This window comes from Schistocerca cancellata, chromosome 4 (genome assembly GCF_023864275.1).
Source record: "Schistocerca cancellata isolate TAMUIC-IGC-003103 chromosome 4, iqSchCanc2.1, whole genome shotgun sequence".
Classification (NCBI taxonomy): Eukaryota; Metazoa; Arthropoda; class Insecta; order Orthoptera; family Acrididae; genus Schistocerca; species Schistocerca cancellata.
Genome location: NC_064629.1, coordinates 487,304,448 through 487,318,000, shown reverse-complemented (window position 1 = coordinate 487,318,000; position 13,553 = coordinate 487,304,448). Strand labels below are relative to the sequence as shown.

The following is a 13,553-nucleotide window of genomic DNA, read 5'->3' as shown; positions in this document are numbered from 1 at the left end:
AAAATGACCTTGAAGTATTACTCGGTTCTTTCAATTTGACACCCATTATTGATTTTCGTACTCGGTTGGTAAAGGATAGCAGCTCACTGATAGATAACTTCTTTATAGACCAAGATAAGTTTAACCAGATAAATGCTCAGCCTGTTGAGAATGGTCTTTCTGATCATTGTGCACAGCTAGTTACAATATATGACATAGCTCCATTCAGCAATACTAAACAGTCCTCCAAAGTAGTACGTTCAGTCAACGATTTAACAATTGCAAATTTCCGGGAAAGCCTACAGCAGTTAGACTGGGATGAGGTGTACCGTGAACCTGATGCCAATTTAAAATATAATTTATCTCATGACATTTTTGTAAATGCATTCGAAAACTGCTTCCCCAAGAAAATAGTTAAATATACTCGTAAGAAACCTTGTAACAAACCATGGCTTACTAAGGGTATAAAAATATCTTGTAACCGGAAAAGGGAAATGTATCTGACAGCAAGAAAGAGTAGTGACCCAGAAACTATCAAACATTATAAAAACTACTGTGTTATATTAAGAAAAGTTATTAAAAAATCCAGAAGTATGTGTATCATGTCTGAAATCAGCAACTCTGATAATAAAATTAAAACAATTTGGAATATTATTAAAAGAGAATCGGGTCAACCAAGAGTACAGGAAGACAGTAATACCATCAAATTGAATGAAAACTTTACGAACAAAAAGTCAGAAGTTGAAAATATTTTTAATAATCATTTTCTAAATGTTGTGGATATAGTAGGATCCAGGTGTTCATTAGAAGATGCTAGGCTGTTAATGGAAGAGGCCATACCTATGCAATTTGATAAAATTGAAATCTCACCCATTTCTCCCTCTGAAATTAGGAAAATAATAAACTTGCTTAAGAGCAAAAACTCACATGGAATTGATGGCATTTCCAGCAAAATACTAAAAGCTTGTTCTCAACAGATAAGTAAGATTCTCAGCCACCTGTGTAATAGCTCTCTGGAACAGGGCATTTTCCCTGATAGACTGAAATATGCTATAGTTATACCTTTGCATAAAAAGGGGGATAGATCTGATGTCAACAATTACCGTCCAATCTCCCTTCTAACAGCTTTATCCAAAATTTTTGAGAAAGTAATGTATTCAAGAGTAGCTTCACATATCTGTAACAATGAAGTACTAACAAAACGTCAGTTTGGTTTCCAGAAAGGTTTTTCAACAGAAAATGCCATATATGCTTTCACTAATCAAATTTTGAATGATCTGAATAACCGAACACCACCCATTGGGATTTTTTGTGATCTCTCAAAGGCTTTTGATTGTGTAAATCATGAAATTCTGCTAGACAAGCTCAAGTATTGTGGCATGAGTGGGACAGTGCACAAATGGTTTAATTTGTACCTAACTGGAAGAGTGCAGAAAGTTGAAATAAGTAGTTCTCATAATATGCAAAGATCAGCACATTCCTCAAACTGGGGAACTATCAAGAATGGGGTTCCACAAGGGTCAGTCTTGGGTCCTTTGTTGTTCTTAATATATATTAATGACTTGCCATTCTATATTCATGAAGAGGCAAGGTTAGTTCTCTTTGCTGATGATACAAGTATAGTAATCACACCTGACAAACAAGAATTAACTGATGAAATTGTCAATACTGTCTTTCAGAAAATTACTAAGTGGTTCCTTGTAAACAGACTCTCACTGAATTTTGATAAGACACAGTACATACAGTTCCGTACAGTAAATGGTATGACGCCATTAATAAATATAGACCTTAATCAGAAGCATATAGCTAAGGTAGAATATTCCAAATTTTTAGGTGTGTCCATTGATTAGAGATTAAATTGGAAGAAACACATTGATGATCTGCTGAAACGTTTGAGTTCAGCTACTTATGCAATAAGGGTCATTGCAAATTTTGGTGATAAAAATCTTAGTAGATTAGCTTACTACACCTATTTTCACTCGTTGCTTTCATATGGCATCATATTTTGGGGTAATTCATCACTGAGGAATAAAGTATTTATTGCACAAAAGCGTGTAATCAGAATAATAGCTGGAGTCCACCCAAGATCATCCTGCAGACATTTATTTAAGGATCTAGGGATATTCACAGTAGCTTCTCAGTATATATACTCTCTTATAAAATTTGTTATTAACAACCAAACCCAATTCAAAAGTAATAGCAGTGTGCATAACTACAATACTAGGAGAAAGGATGATCTTCACTACTCAAGATTAAATCTAACTTTGGCACAGAAAGGGGTGAATTATACTGGCACTAAAGTCTTTGGTCACTTACCAAATAGTATAAAAAGTCTGACAGATAACCAACAAGTATTTAAGAAGAAATTAAAAGAATTTCTGAATGACAACTCCTTCTACTCCATAGAGGAATTTTTAGATATAAATTTAAAAAAAAATATTAAAAAAAAGTAAAAAACACAAAAAAATGAAGAAGTTGTTATATTAACTTAAGTATGTTGTTAAATTAACTTAATTATGTCGTGTATTGGAAAATTTGACTCGTTCCACATCATTACAAAATATCGTATTCATGATCCATGGAACTAGTATTAATCTAATCTAATCTAATCTAATCTTATCGAAAGAGCTATCTGAGCACACCTAATAACTTGATTCAAAGCTTCAGTGTGCGAGTATATCTGTCCTGCATTGAAAAACTACATATAAATTTTCCAAAGTATTTTAATGGTCTAGCACAGTTTTAATCTGCCTGTAAGTGTCATTGAGTGTATACCCTGCTACAGAGTGAAAGTTTCATTATAGACACAACATAAAAGAAACGCCAAAGAATGGCTCAGACAGAGCCTTCTGAAAGTATTTATTCAACAATGTAGGCCTATGTAGCATAGCTGCTGTAGTGTTTGCGAAGGTAGAAAAGCAAATTTCTCTTATTGAAGCTTTAATTTGAACTGAGAAACATGCTTCATTACATTATATGTTAAGACCACTACCTGAAAAATACAAATGTTTTAACTAAAGCTCCATTGAGACCCATAGCTCCATCAGGAAGGTTTTGGAATCAAGCATAACAGCACATAACCACACGTGAAAATATAGGTATTATTATCCAAATGCAGTGTTTGTATTGGCCTTAATTGGAGATCTAAAGCAATCACGATACCTGATCACGATATGAAATATGTGGGACTGAAGCAACATGACATGTCAGACTATGTTCAAATCCATTCTAGAACTAAACCACACTTCACAAATATACTGCTGAATGGTGCTGTTATCAAGGCATGACTGTACACAGGTAACAAGACAAAACTTCCTCAAGGAGCAATATCAGCACTAGGCACAAATACCTTAGAAAGTTAGTGTGTGCACATAATACCAGAATAAAGTTTTCACTTATATTGTGTTAAGCTTCACAGAAAGGAAAGAGTACACAAATTCGTACTGCAACTAAAGCATTATATAACAATCAATACTGTTTACATATTCTCAGACAACCATAGGCAGATTGAGGGACACACCTCAAGTAAGTTAAAAAAGGTATTGTCATGTAGAAACCAAAATCTGGTACTAGTTATGGGAGCAATGTCATCAACCAAACATTAACACTCCATACTGAAAGAACATTTATTTCCCACACATATGAAAGGAGAGATAGAGCTGAAGAGCCTGCCTGTTCTTATTAATACACACACAGAGTGTTTTATAGAAACATAAATTCAATAAATAAGTAAATTCTCTCTACACAACAGCATCATCTGTAAAAATCCTAATAGAACTTCTGACAGTCCTGTAACACTCCCTTAGGATATAGCCAAAGTTACTTTTAAATCTGAAGATTTTTCTCCATTAACAATGACATGCTGCATTCTATTTGCTAAGAACTCTGCAGTCCACTCACACAGCTAATATAATATCCCATACACTCATATTTTGTTCTTAGGTGGCAGTGTGGAATTGTGTTATGAGAGTGTTCTTTTCACAGTCATACTTACTAATTTTGGTCTGCCAATAGTCAGCCTGCATATCCATGTGGAAGCTACTTCAATCCCACTGGACAGTCCCAAGTGTCATCAGTTCATGTCAGTGGGTGTACATACTTAATTTTGATTTTGCTTAGCCACTCAAAATCAATGCAGAATATGGCTGCCTTCTGGTGAAACAACAAATCTGAAGGGGCATGCTCTGTCACTGATTGTTGTTCTCACAACATTGGCTCCTGTTAGTTGGACATATGGTCTGCTTGAAACCCTCAGAATAGTTGCCTATGAATTCTGGAACATAATATTCTTCATCTGGTGATGCACACCCAATATTACAGAAAATGATGCCTCTGGATCAACTAGGTGGCTGCACTGGTTAGTCCTTAATGATGTGACAATATTGGAAATGTCAGTATGGATATATAATAAAGCAGAGGAAGTATGCAAAAGTGATGATGATGATATTTGGTTTGAGGGGCACTTAACTGCACAGTTATCAGCATGTCTCCAGTCCCCTGGCAGAGAAAATCACCAACCCGACTGGTAATCAGACCTGGGGCCCTGTGTTCCAAAGTGTTGATAATGGATGGAGAAAGGTAGGTGAAATTACAACAAAAGTGTTCTGATTGTGTGACAAAAGTGTGAGTTTCACATTAAATCAACCATACTGTGCAATGTGCATAACCACATAAGTTTGGCATTCACCAGTTGTGGCACTGTTAGTGAGATAAGCCCACCCACCATAGCAAGGTCATACCATATGATATGGGAAAAATCAGTCTTTAATGGCCAAATACTGCATGAAAAGTAACAATAAAATCAGTTTGTGAGACTGGCACAAGATGTGTTCAATATACTGTCCACCATTTCCTGCCACAAGGTGAAATCAAGAAACAGCATGTTCCACAATGTGCAGGAATGTCTTAAAGGTCCCATTCAGATTGTGTTGGGCAATACACATCTTTAATTCAGATACATTTGTAATTTGAGCACCAAACACAGCATGTTCTGATAATCCCAAAGTAAGAAGTCATGCAGATTAAGATCGGTTGATCTGGATGGCCAAGCTGTAGGGAAGTGACAGCTGATGATTCTAGCATTTCCAGAATGCTCTGCATCAACTGCTTCACTGTCTGTGCAATGTGCAGAGGTGTGCCATCTTGCATAAAAATGATCCCACCCACACATCCATGCAGTTGAATAGTTGGGATGACACTGGTGCTCAAAAGACTCTCACAGTGTTTACCAGTAATGGTACACGTAACAGGAGTCACATGACCCATCTACTGTGGCGGAGAGGGGGGAGGGGGGAGGAGGAATGATGCAGTTAAACAAAACCACACAGTTACCTTTGCAGAACATAGTTTTACCTGTTGATGTGCGAGTGGCTTTTCCATCACCAATACTCTGCAGTTCTGTATATTGACATGTCGTTGGAGATGGAAATGGGCTTCATCTGTCCACAGAATGTTCCCATGACCATTCATTGCCCACTTCCCTGTGAGCTAGAAATCTAGAGCAAATCATTGTCTCACTGACAGGTCAGCATGAAGCAACTCCTGAACATGGGTAATTTTGTATGGATAGCAATGCAGGATGCTTCATAGAATTTTATGCACCATGCTCACAGGCATGGCCAAGCTTTGGGCAATGACCCTGTGCACTGCATGTTTACACACCACTGCTCAACCAATGTTGTGGGCATCTCTTTTACTGAAGTCAGATCGTTTTCCTCTCTCTGGCATGCTGCACTTCAAAAGAACTTGTCTTTTTGAATTTATGAATCATTTTCTCTAGAACCTTCTCAGACATTGGACTAATGCCTTTTTCCGTACCCTTGAGTGTTCAGAACTTCTGCAGAGGTAATGGTGCACAGTCACTGTTTTTGTAGAAGAGTTTCATCAGCAGCACTTGATTCTGCATTGAGACACTTGTGCTGATCATCTCAGACACAAACTGAGGAATAGCTGCGTACCTTGTTTTCTTTTTTGCACATTACACCACTTACAGTGTCATCTAATGGTAAATTTTTAGTTAATTTTTTTGTTTCCATAATGTTTTCACTTCCTTGATAACATACAATTCAATTTTGATGTATTTTAAGCAGCAGTTCATTTTTACAGCATTTTGAAACTGGAACTTTGATTCTGGTCATGCTCTACATGATGAAGTACTATCTGAAAAATATACTATCAGATCTTGATATCATTTCAAAGTGGTGCAAAGGTCAGTAACCTTACCAGAATATAAAATTGTTCACTTCAAAAACTGCACAATATTGCTATCATATTATTAGATCATCAGTAAGCAAGTAATGGTATTAATTGAAACAGGTCTTGAAGGCCCAAAGGTACTGACTGGCCGCCATGTCATCTTCAGCCCTTATGCATCACCAGATGCAGATACGGAGGGGCATATGGTCAGCACACTGCTCTCCCATCTATTGTCAGTTTTCTTGAGTGTTATTGCTACTTTTCAGTCAAGTATCTCCTCAATTGGCCTCACAAGGCTTGAGTGCACCCCGCTTCCCAACAGCACTGAGCAGACTCTGAGGTGACCCATCCAAGAGCTAGCCAAGCCCAACAGTGCTTAACTTCAGTGAGCTGATGGGAACTGGTGTTATTACTGCGCAAAGCTTTTGGCTAATCGTATTGGTCAACTCATAGAAATTCTTGGGTTCAATAATTTCCTTCATGCCATATGCCAATGGAACAGGAAGAAATCCTAACAATTTGTACCCCTGCAATCATTCCAACTGTAAAACCTACCATATGCATCCACCTAACCCACTACCTAATATTCCATCTTTTTATAAGAAAATTACTACCACTAAACTGACAAAGCATATGTGTGCATACAGAAGAACTGCCATTCGAGGGACACCTAGTACTCAGTTCTTGAGCACACTCTACTCTCCTACTGTAAAACCTACCATATGCATCCACCCAACCCACTACCTAATATTCCATCTTTTTATAAGAAAATTACTACCACTAAACTGACAAAGCATATGTATGCATACAGAAGGACTGCCATTCGAGGGACACCTAGTACTCAGTTTTTGACCACACTCTACAGCGAGACTCAGAGGTCTCGAAGCTTGCTGTAAAAGTCTCCCTGAACTCCACAGATGAAAACTTAAATTAAACATACCACTGCAGCCCACTACTGTCATAAAACTAAGTAAACCAAAGTAATGATTTAATATCCTCTATGAAGCAGGAACATTCATTTTCTGAAACCTAGGAATAGCTATTTTTTTCTAATTCGATATGTTTCTATTGGCGTCAGTGTAGGAAAAACAGACTGCTACATACCATAAAGAAGACATGTTAAGTTGCAGACAGGCACAATTAAAAGACATTTGTATGAAGCTTTTGGACACAGCCTTCATCAGCAAAAGAAAAACACACACCATTCATACACTCAGGCAAGCTAATGAGCCTCATGCACACAATACATCCAACTCCCAGACTAGACTGCATTCCCGCTAGGGCTGCTGGAATTGGTGGTCATGAATGCATGAGGTGTGCTTGCTTGTGAGTATGAATGATGTGTGTTTGTCTCTTGCAGGTGAAGGCTGTGGCTGAAAGCTTTATGTAAGTTTTTTAATTGTGCCTGTCTGCAACTTAACATGTCTTCTTTATGGCGAGTAGCAATCTATTTCCTCATACATTGTTGATACTTCTACCTGGAGTTTACATTGTTTGTTTCTATTGGCAAGTACTTAGAACTTGATCTCCTGAAGGTAAGTATGAATCAGCCACCATGTATCCCTGTAATTTTACAGTCTTTTTCACATTTTTGTTAACATTACAGTGGTCAATAGCTTGATTTCAAGAAGTGGAGCTATAAGTTGAATTAATATGAGTTCTGTCATTGATAGATATGTTACAAAAAGTTATTTAAAAATGTACACAGTTAACAAGGAGATATCAAGAAAATTCTCTTGTAAACAAACAAAAATGAGAGGAGGACACAGAAAATCATCATCACAATGTTTAAAATGTTGTGTTGCATCATTTATTTTTCATCTCTTGGTATGGTGAAGGTACCCCATAAATGAATCATTATTGTCAGCCCTTTAATGATTATCTATTGAGAGATATTTCTTGAAAACTAATTCAGATACTCAGATTAAATCATCTATTATTTCTGTTCAAAAATAAAATTGAACTAGATTAAAGCTAGTAAACATACAGCCCTCTGTCAGCTGGAATGTAGTAGTAGTAACATAGATTATTAAACCATTTCAGCCACATTTTTTCTTATGTTTCAACTTGTACTGACTTTTTGAGTAGATATTTGTTCAGTGTGGTATTCAGTTCCTTGTTTAATGTTTACAATTGCATTTCTTGGAAATGAAACTGTTTTTCTCTATATGGATCAATGTAATATAGATTAACAGTATAACTCCAAGCTACACTACCTAACATGATGTCTGCATGGAATATTGCTTCTTAGGATGAAATTTATTACATTAAGTATAAATTTTTTTGTAGTGGATGGTCCCATGCCAAATGTACTCTTGATATTTTGCTGATGTCTCTAGCATGCCATTGTTGAATTATTTACTACAGATGGTCATCTCACCCTTCAAAATTGCCCATAAGTTTCTTACTGCTATGTTTTACACTGCAGCTACAGAGTTCAGTGAGGCATGAGCAGGCTACTAGCATCTGGTGCTGTGAGTTTCCATGGTGCTCATTAGACCCATTGTCATTCAACTGCCATTTGTCACAGTGCTATGGCAATGAAGGAAGTCATTCTACATTAGCAGATGGCATATTATATTCTGCTGAACAGATCTGGAATAAGCCACAATAATTCTACCTGGTTTTATTTCAAGGCACTAACTGTTTTATTTGATGAGGAATGTGCATCATTTCATGCCAGAACAATACCTTAGTAAGTATTATCAGATATTCCTGAAGTTTTCCTTGTTCACTCTTACAACAGTTCAAAATAAGTGTGCTTAAGTTTATTTTCATATCTCTTTTAGTTTATAAACTGTGACATACTAAAATTACAAAAAAAAACTATTACCTTCATCTTATTTAATTTAAGTTATCTCAATCTCAGTTAAAAAAAAAGTGAACAGCTCAATTACAGACAAAGGTTTTGGCATATCATCAGAGTTGCAATTTAAAAAAGTTTGAAAAGGTTAAAATGGGAACTGTAACATAAAATGAATTATTAAACAGATTCAGAAACATGTTCTTTTGACTACATTTAAAAATTTTAATAATATAACTTATTTACCAAAGGAACTGTCCACTAATCTTGAGATTGGGACCATTATGGGAATAATCGTTATAATATTATTGTACCCTTTACATTCATCTTGCATTTACTGTTCCCCCTAGCTTCAAAAATTTTGCCACAGTATTTTAATGGGGTAAGAGAAGGAGGTACGAATCGAATTTGAGAAAACAAACGTTTATTAACGCTGATTTTAATTTCAGATACTGACTGAAAAGGGTACTTATGGTCCTGTGGGTTGCATTCAGTGCTGAAGAGAGTGATGGGAAGTGTTTCTTGTATATCAGTTCTTACAGACTATAGTTACTTTCACTCAACAGACATGAAATAACTTTTTAAATTGTGAATGATTATACCAGGCCAACATTTGGTTGTAGGCACATGATAACAAACAAAAAGTATGTCTATTTTCTTGTATTATGATGTTTATAACAAGAGGGTAAGAATATGCAAAGATGAAAATATTATGATGATAAAATAATTTATTCATTAATAGTGTACATATGATACATGCAGTTTTTATTGTATATAATTCATTATCAGACTTCATCAACTTTTCACTACAAGTGCCCTTGAGTCACCTGAGTGATGAGCACTTGTGCCCAGCCATGAGTTCATCGCTATCCCAATCCCAAGGAATTGCCAATGTCATGAGTAAAATGCGATCTCGGTACACTTGCTGACTGCCTCTACTATTTATTTTGGTCAAATATCATGCTTGAAACACACCAGCACATATCATGTGTCTGAGGTTAGTAAATAATTACAACGCAGTGTAGCTGCTAAAAATATGGGACTGAGGAGACTAAATACTAACTATGTGCACTACAGTGCAGAGTGGGGTTATAAGTGGTTGTTAAATGTGAACTGTCCATGAAATGAGGATGGTGAGTTAAGCAGAATCAGCTACTTTCTGAGGGGAGTTATCTGTCTCATTTTACAACCATGATGGTTCTTTGGGATGGGATATATAAAACACAGTGAATGAATAAATGAATGAATCTTTATATCATCACTGGTTTTACGCTCTGCTTGTCTCTCTTTATGTACTAATCTATAAAATGTAAATTTGACACGCTTTAACCACATATTGGAATTAGGGTAATGTGAAATCATCTCTACCAAGGCATTAAAAAGTAATTAATTTAAGAATCCTGTATTACTGAGGAAGGAACTTTATGTTTTCCCATTAAATCACCACTCTGCACCATTTTTCTGCATAATTTTTAAAGTGATTACCAATATTACCAAATATCAAAAAAGCTCCTGGTACTCACGTGCTTATTCCCATTGCTGCAATGACAGGACTCCAACCACTAGTAAGAACAGACCTTGTGTACTTATTCCGATTTGCAAAGCAAACCCAGAATGGAGTAGTAAATGCAAAAAGTACAATAATGATAACTGGCATGTAAGATAGTTCATCTGAAAAAATAAGTTGTGCTAAATTAGTCAACAGCTGTTATGCAATTATTAAGTGATATTTTGAATTGATTTTTACAGCACAAGTTGTTAAATTACTTCCTTAGAATGTAAGTAAGATGATAGAAATAACTGAATTGCATTTACCAGTGACATCATAAAGCCAGGTTGCAATCCAAGATAAGAGAAATAGTGAAGTTATGTCACCAAGGCTTGCTGCTATAGGTGTTGCGATATTGTCTGGATTCACTTTCATGCGGTATGATGTGACAATTACAACAGCAGTAACCACACCTGGTCACATTAAAATTCGTCCATAAGTAAGTGTCATTGTATTAAAAATATCCAGCAAAGCAATATCAGTTAATGACGGTAAGGAAATGCAAAAAGTCTTAGATATAACTTAATCTACTGAAACACATATTTTAACATGGAGGAATGCAAAATTATGTCAATATTTGAGCAAAATGTCTCAACATTATCCAGTTACAGCATTAGTGGTAAAGTTCTTAAGCTCATCAATCATCAACATCTACATCTACAGGAATACTCGGCAAATCACATTTAGGTGCATATATATCTTTCCGTGTGAGCTCTGATTTCACTTATTTCATTATGATGATTATATCTCCCCAAGTAGGTCAGCATCAACAAAATATTTGTGAATTCAGAGGAGAAAATTGGTGATTTAAAGTTTGTGAGAAGGTTCAGTCACAATGAAAAACGCCTGTTTTAATGATGTCCACCCCAAATCCTGTACCATTTTAGTGACAGTCTCTCTCCTATTTCGTGATCATACAAAACATGCTGCCCTTCTTTGTACTTTCTCGATGTTCTCCAGCAGTCCTATTTGGCAAGGATTCCAGACCACACAACAGTACTCCAAAAACGGATGAACAAGCGTAGTGCAGTCAGTCTCTTTCGTAGATATGATTCATCTTCTAAGTGTCCTGCCACTAAAATGCAATGTTTGGTTAGCCTTTTCCACAATATTTGCTATGTGTTTCTTCCAAATTAAGTTGTATGTAATTGTAATTCCTAGGTACTTAGCTGAATTTATGGCGTTTAGATGTGACTGATTTATCATGTAATCAAAGTTTAATGGATTCCGTTTAGCTCTCATGTGGATGACCTCACACTTTTCATTATTTAGGGTCCCAAATTACCTTCAGTTATTTTATGGGAGAGCTATAAGGAAAGACACACATAATTTAGAGGCAATGAGGCATGCTGTGTGGGCAATTTTTTTTTCACAAACTATCCACTGACCAAACACCAATGTGCGATATGTGTTCGAGAGATGGTTGGTGTAAGTTTAACAACAGAAATGAGACGTAGTCACATAAACACTGATTACCAGAACCTCTTATGAATGCAATTAAGCACACGTTCTGGTTTCTTGCAAACCCTGATTTATTGAGGAAGCGTCTTCACGGAAAGAAACAAAATGCAAATGAAAGCCTCAGTAATTTAATTTGGATTAGATGCTCAAAAAGGACATTCTGTGGACATGAAGTGCTCAAAATAGGTGTCTATGATGCAGTTTTATGTTAAAATTATGGAAATAATGGTAGAATTGAAATGCTGAAGAGAGTTGGTATAGATCCTGGTGTGTTTACAACAGGAATATTTTACACCATTGATGAGAGCAGGGTCAAGAAAGCTAACAGATCAGTGTATTTATTACCTGTAGATACAGGCCAGGCAGATTCAGAGAGGAGAGAAGAGAAATCTGGAGGATGAGGAGTATCAGTATGGAGGATTTTAAAGTTGAGGTAAGCTTATTCCATGTAGATGTATGAGTAGAAAATCTTTGAACCTCATTTTCTCTGTTTTATATTTTTTAAGCTATTAGAAGCCTTTTCTCAAAAAGTATATGCACTAATGTTATAAAGTTTTAGGAACTGTTTGCAATGTGTTGCTGACTGCCTGGAACTAAATAATAAGATATCCTGCAATTAAATTCTGATTTTTAGATGACTGTATGTAGAAAAAAAAGTTAATTTTGGATGTACAAAATTAAAAACTCTGTTAATGATACAATTTGTACAATAAATCAATAACTGTTGTTCAGTTCTCTTATAACCTTCTCAAGACACTGCAAGAAAATTTTCAGATGAATTGCATTGTTAGAATTTGAGTTATGGCTTTTTATAAAAAAAAGACAATAAAAAATTTAAAAATTCAAATTTCTGGCAAAATATTAATCTTGTATATTTTATTATATTTTTTTGTTAAAACACAGCTCATTTTATTTACACATGCAAAATTTTAGATTTGTACATTAATAAATATGACTGTAATGATTTTTTAAATAAATGTTTACATTTTCCGTTACATCCCTCTGTAAGTATGGAGCTATTGTATCAGCATACTCAGAAAGGAACCTAACTGGTATACAGTCTGGACCCGATGACTTGCTTTTTTTAGGTGATTTAAGTAAAAATACCTAGAATAAGACAAAAAATATATGATATGAAACAACCTTGTGGTATCAATAGTAAGGAATGTGAGTAGGAAGTGTAGGTTTGTAGGTAAGGTGCAGTGAAAGTGCAGGGTATCAGTGCAGGCATACTATAGTGACATATTCTAGGATTCTGTTTCACATCTGCGGTACATATGAAGCATGTCTGACCCCATACATCAAGGAAATTTAGAGATGCACTGCTAGGATCATTTCCTCATTGGTATACTTTACGTAAACATGAAAAAGCTATCCTCAGGTTCCTTAAAAGGAAAGCTTTTGTAGAAATGCAATGTTTTTCTTGAAAAATACTTACGAACATCCAAGACAGAATATGTTGCAATTCTGCTGCTCAGATTGTATATCTTGCTTAAGCACGATGAGTATAAGGTGAACAAGATTAGGGAGCACCAGAGGCATATAGGTACTAAGTATTTCCGTGTT

At 35.7% G+C, this 13,553-nt stretch overlaps 1 protein-coding gene across 1 annotated transcript in view; it reads right to left on the bottom strand.

Moving 5' to 3' along the window:
• Positions 1-13,553, bottom strand: part of LOC126184273 (solute carrier family 41 member 1-like) — a 180,135-nt gene that overhangs the window by 28,809 nt on the left and 137,773 nt on the right. Inside the window, exons 4-5 of the mRNA XM_049926646.1 lie at positions 10,793-10,939; positions 10,501-10,648 (exon numbers count right to left, since the gene is read on the bottom strand). Of these exons, the coding sequence (XP_049782603.1) occupies positions 10,501-10,648; positions 10,793-10,939 (295 nt within the window). The remainder of the gene's footprint in view (positions 1-10,500; positions 10,649-10,792; positions 10,940-13,553) is intronic.